This window comes from Petaurus breviceps, unplaced genomic scaffold (genome assembly GCF_028583685.1).
Source record: "Petaurus breviceps papuanus isolate PSGF00001 unplaced genomic scaffold, PetGlider_PUasm1.0 90410, whole genome shotgun sequence".
Lineage (NCBI taxonomy): Eukaryota > Metazoa > Chordata > Mammalia > Diprotodontia > Petauridae > Petaurus > Petaurus breviceps.
In genome coordinates, this window is record NW_027187242.1 from 146,331 (window position 1) to 151,799 (window position 5,469).

Genomic DNA, 5,469 nt, shown 5'->3' on the forward strand with positions numbered 1-5,469 from the left:
CCCCCAGCCCTCCCCCCTCAGCCCTCTCCCCTCAATCCTTCCCCCCCAGCCCTCTCCCCCTCAGCCCTAGTTGCGCAGATAGAAACCCCTCAGGACTGCCCCGGGGCCTTGGGGAATGGGCAGGCCCTCCTCCGCGGTGGGGTTCCCCTCCTCCCACTGCGGGACCAGTAGTCACGCATGACCCAAGGCGCTCCAGTAAGCCCAAGTGCTCTTCCTGTCAGTCGGCGTAGACGCGGCCCAAGGGGCGCCTGAGCCCGAGGAATGCGTCGGGAAGGGGGCTTGGTGAGCAGATGCAGTGCCCCAGTACATGTTAATTCCATAGGGCGAGCCCCAAGGCACGGATATTAATCATGGTGGCAGTCTCATTAATGGATATTAATTGAGGGAACGAAGGCTGATTAGGAGACAGTAATGAAGGTTAGGCATTCATTAACTACCATTAACAACAATGTGGAAAGATTAATGGGGGGAGGCAGGAGCGGTTAGTGGGGAGGCCAAAGCCTCTATTTCATCATAACGCTGATGAAATATTCATTGAGAAAGAAGAAGAGGAAGAGGAGATGAAGGACTACAGGCAGGAGAAAAAGATGGTGGAGAGGAAGACCCCAGAGCCCAGAGGGGCAGGGTTTCCCAATTACCTTCCTCTTGGTACTCTTCTGCTTTGGGATAAGAACACAAGAGAAGGGCCACGTTAGCTGCGGAGAGGTCTGGCCTGGCCCGGGGAGGGAGGGTGAGCCATTGACCTCTGACAGGTGGGAGGAGGGATGGGAAGGAGAGATGGGCCTCCCAGGGGCTAGTGGGGGGGGGGTCTCTGGGAGAGGACTGACCCAAAGGAGGAGAAGCAGACCCACTCTCCAGTCCTCCTTCCTTGATGCTAAAGGCTTGAGGGAGGAACCCAGCAGCCAGTGGTGGTAGACACCAGGGCAGGACTCACTGGCACGGGGCCCTGCTTTAGCAAACACACCAACTGGGGACGGTTCTGAGGGTTTATGTATGTAATGAGCTTCCTGTGGGGTTAGATGCAAACCCCCCAGGCCTGTGGCCCTGAGTGCCCCCTTACTGCCCACACTCCCATCTGCGCCCCTGGAAGATGGGGTCTGGGCACAAAGTGGACAAACTTTGCCCAAAACTAAATTATAAGTCACAGTTTAAGGGACCAGCAACACCACCCCCTTATCGCTGAGTATCCCACCCCAGAAAGGCAAAGAAAAGGAAGATTGGAGACTTACCCTCACCCTGTTCACTGTTGGGAAAAAGAAACAGGGAGAGTTTCTCAGTCTGATCATCAGCCACAAACAAAATCTCAGTCCCCCCCTCCAAGGCCCCGTCCCCCCACCCACTTGGCTCCCATCAAAGCTGTACTTATTTGCTGGTCTCTTCACTTAAAATGACTAAGTCCCCTGGGAAGACTTTTGTCTGAAGGGTAAAAATAAGTTGCAGGTCCGAGTGTCCCCCAGCCCCAGGGTGAGGGATTGAACGGGTCTCTTTTTGTACTCACACCTCCTCGTCAGACATGGTGGCGGTGCTGGGTTTCTGGAGAGAGAGAGAAAGGGGGAGGCAGGAGAGGAGAGGGAGAGAAACAGAGGGGATAGAGGAGAAAGGAGAACACAAAGATGTCAGTCACAGCAGCCTGGCTTTTCATCCTTCCTGTGGGTGGACAGTTCAAAAGGTGCCGGGTAGAGCTGTTACCAGTTAGGCACATGGCCTCTCCAAAGTCTGGTCAACCTGCTGCTCCCCACCCCCACTTCAGCCCTCCCTAGACATCCTGGGAGGATCCCCTGTGCAGCCTGGCTCCTGGACCTCAGTCACTGCTTCCTGGAAGGTCCCCAGCGATTCTCCACATACCTTTGCCCTGGACATGCACAAATGCCCAGTGGAAGTCCTCCTGAACTCACTGAGTACAACCCCAGCAGCTTTCTGACTGGAAAAGTAAGAGACGTATTCCCCCCTGTCCCCTGTGCTGCCCCCACCCGTGCCCAGCCTGTGCTGAGAAGGGGGGGGTTGGGGATACCCTGACTTTGGAGAGTCCTCAAGCTCAGGGAAGATCCACAGACAGCAGCACTGTGAGGGGGGAGCACCTCACGGGTCATCAGGCCCAGCCCATGGCAAGAAAGGATGGGGAGGGAGGGAAAGCACTGACCAGGGAGCCCTCGAAGGAGGACCTGGTCCTGTGTGCTACTGAGCAGCCCTCAGGCCCCTCGGACCTCAGGCTTGTCCTCTGTCAGTCTGAGGAGATTGGATCAGAGGCTCTTCTACAAGACCCCCCAACTCAAGCTGTGATCTCAGACTCACTTTGAGAGGGCTGTAGCTGTTAATAAGCCAGGCCCGGAGCTTGCTAGGCAGAACCTCCATTTCCTTGTCTGCACAATGGGGCTGCTAATATTTCCCCTGCAGGCTGGTGGTGAGACTAAAGCTTCCTGGTTGCTCAAAATAGATTGTGTTTAGCAAGTGGCCTCCCCCTACCTAGACCCATTTTCTGAACTCACATTCCTTCCTTGATATGTCTCCTCAGTAAAAATACCCCAAAGGGAGAGGGAAAGACACCTCAAGTTACAATCGGACCCCGAGGCAGGAGCAGCAGGGAGTAGGCTGGATCTGGTGAGGATGGCACTGATAGCCTCTGGGCACCTCCAAGCTGGGAGTCTAAGGCCATGCCTCTTTCTTCCTAAATCTTTCTTCCTCTTTTTCTTTTTTCCCTTAAAAAAGTTATTTGTAACATGGGATGGTTCTCAAGGAGAGAGGAGGGAGAAATTTTAGTTGATGTAAAAACAAAAGATATCAATAAAGATTTTGAAAAAGACTAAATTGGGGCGGCTAGGCACTGGCCCTGGAGTCAGGAGGACCTGAGTTCAAATCCAGCCTCAGACACTTAACACTTACTAGCCCTGTGACCTTGGGCAAGTCACTTAACCCCAATTGCCCTGCCCTCCCCCTTCCAAAAAAAAAAAAGCAGAGAAAAAGACTAAGTTGGCCTTTTTTTTTTTTTTTTTAAAGCAATTGGGGTTAAGTAACTTGCTCAAGGTTACAAGGCCAGTTATTTCTGGGGGTGGTGCTGAGTATCTGAGCCCAGATTCGATCCCCAGGTCATCCCGACGCTGGGGCCAGTGCTCTCACTCACTGCACCACCTGGCTGCCCCTAAATTGGCCTTTCTGCTACTTTTACCCCTCGATGCTTCCAGGGTCCTATGATCTTTGAAGGCCAGAATCGTGGGGCCTCCAGTGTAGACACAGCTCTGACAATATGGAAGAAATGTGTATTCCTTCTTTCTAGAAACAATATTAAGCTCCTACTGTATGTGGAACCCTGTGCTAGACCCTAGGATAGGCAAAATTTAGGTCAAAAGTGCTCCTACCTTGGCAAGGGAATAAGGTGTATTCCTAGTGTAGACAACTGTGAGATGCAATCAGAGAATGACGACTGCTGACTAGGGGCCAAAGGCAGGGATGGTTTTGATGCAGGCTAGGCCTTTCTGCCATGCCTCAGCAGGCCCATTGTGGCCCAAGGGGTAGTCTTAAGGAGGGCACCTTGGTTTCCTGAGCCCAACTGGCCTGCTGTCACTTAGACAGGAGCGAGCTGCCCAACCCCAGCAGCATTATTGATGGCTATTTATAAGGGGCTCCTTTGGGGACCAAGGAGCCCCCAACCTTTCTTGAAGATTATGACAGCCTCCAAAATTAGCCAAGGAGGCTTCTTGGCCTGAAACTCAAGAAGTCCAAGTGTGTCCTTCCTTGGGCAGCTGGGGAGAGGGCTCCAGAAGGGTCAGCCTTCTGTCCCTGTTGCTAAGAATAATCCTTCTGACCCTGTTCATACCCTATAAGGGCCTAAACTCCACTGCCAGGCTTTGGGCCTGAGAAGGCAGCAAGTCTGGGCTTCTGGCACCTTGCCTGGAGGGCTCCCTGGAAGCAGAAGCCTGGAGGGCTGGCTGGAGTAGGCCTTGAAGGCAGAACTAACATCCAAACTCTGCTCCTGCAGACCTTGGAAGCCACAATCTGAGACAGGGCCCAGGGAAACTGGGAGGAACAAGAAATTCATTTGTTCTAGGCCACCTGCCATCCCATCCCTCAGTAGTCAGAAGAGGAGGAAGGCCAGAACTACAAGGCCTTCCCTAACCTCGGGATCAGCACCTTAACAGTCTACCCTAGAGAGCAAGGTCTTTTCCCCTGTGGGCCTCAGTTTCTTCCCCTGTAAAATCAGGTTAGACTAGATGGTCTTTAAGCTTGCCCCCAAGGTGCCTAGATGCCAGGTTCCAGGTTCAAAGGTTCCACAGCCCCCAGTGCCAATACTCTGTCTGGGGAGTCAGGTCAGTAGAAAATGCCTGCTGTTTACTATCTGTGGGACCTCAGGCCAGTCACCCCAGCTCTTCAAAGAAAATGATTGGTCCAGATGACCTCTGAGGTCCTTCTAGTCTGGAGTCCACTATGCTTAAGTGAGCAGATAAAGGCAGTGGGATGGCCCTTGGGTGGGAGAATTTAAAGAAAGGTGATTGATCCCCTGGCAAAGGCTAACAGTCTGCTCCCCACTCTCCCCTTGGGTGCCAGGATGGCTGTTGGCCGACTGACTGACCACGTGCCTTAGGGACTGGGTGGGGGAAGGGACGTGGGATGGGCTTGTCGTAAGAAGGAGCTCTCGTGACTGACCCACAGCAGAGCCTTCCTGCAATCATAGAAGCAGAACCTTGGCGGGTACCTTAGATATTGCCTGGTTTAACAGTCCATCTGAGGCAGGAATGACCAACTGACAGAATTAAACTGAATTGAATTGAGAATCCCTGAAAAGCCGTCGTTCCTCCTCTGCTTGAATACTTGCATTGATGAGAAACTCACTACTTATAGGGGCAAGCTAGTCCATTTATGGGCTGCTTGAAAGTTCCCTGTATTGAGAAACTGGGAATAATATTGATGAAAGGGGACTTGCAGACCATGGATGCAGCAGCCCCTCACCCTGCCTTGGGCCAACCCCCATTTTACAGAGGAGGAAAATGAGACACCCTCCACACCGCAGAGTCTCTCCAAGGGTGATCAGAGTGGCGTTTCTCTGACCCAGGTAGAGCCTGTCTTAGGCAAAGATTGTGAACTTTCTCCTGTCTCTCCCAGCCCCAGAGCAGAGCTGAGCCATGCCTAGAGGGCAGGGCATGCCAGGCAGGGGGGCAGAGACCAAGGAAGGGCTCCCCAAGTCACTTCCTCCAGTAGGTGCTCACTGAAAAGACCTTTCCCTTTCTTCCCCTACTGCTGTTAGGCAGGAGACTCAGGGCCCATAGTCCAGATGGGAAAACAGTCTCAGAGAGGGCAGACTGAATGTGGGACTCTCCTTGCCCAGTGCCAAGTTCATTTCTAGCTCCTTACTTTTCTCTGGTAAATTCCCTTAAGCTTATCACACTGCTCATTGTCTCTGTTTCTCTCTCTCCCTGTCTCTCTGTTTGTCATTCTGTCTCTGTCTCTCCCTTCCTCTATCTCTGTCTCTCTGTGTCT

General features: G+C 52.8%; 1 protein-coding gene and 1 long non-coding RNA gene across 2 annotated transcripts in view; both read right to left on the minus strand.

Annotated features, from left to right (window-relative positions):
* Positions 1–320, minus strand: part of TNNT3 (troponin T3, fast skeletal type) — a 29,674-nt gene extending 29,354 nt beyond the window's left edge. The window contains exon 1 of the mRNA XM_069108619.1: positions 158–320. Within this exon, the coding sequence (XP_068964720.1) occupies positions 158–320 (163 nt within the window). The remainder of the gene's footprint in view (positions 1–157) is intronic.
* A 319-nt stretch (positions 321–639) lies between these two features.
* The window catches only part of LOC138177431 (uncharacterized), a 6,736-nt gene continuing 1,906 nt past the window's right edge, over positions 640–5,469 (minus strand). The window contains exons 2-4 of the long non-coding RNA XR_011172498.1: positions 1,499–1,533; positions 1,230–1,243; positions 640–656 (exon numbers count right to left, since the gene is read on the minus strand). This is a non-coding gene — a long non-coding RNA (uncharacterized lncRNA). The remainder of the gene's footprint in view (positions 657–1,229; positions 1,244–1,498; positions 1,534–5,469) is intronic.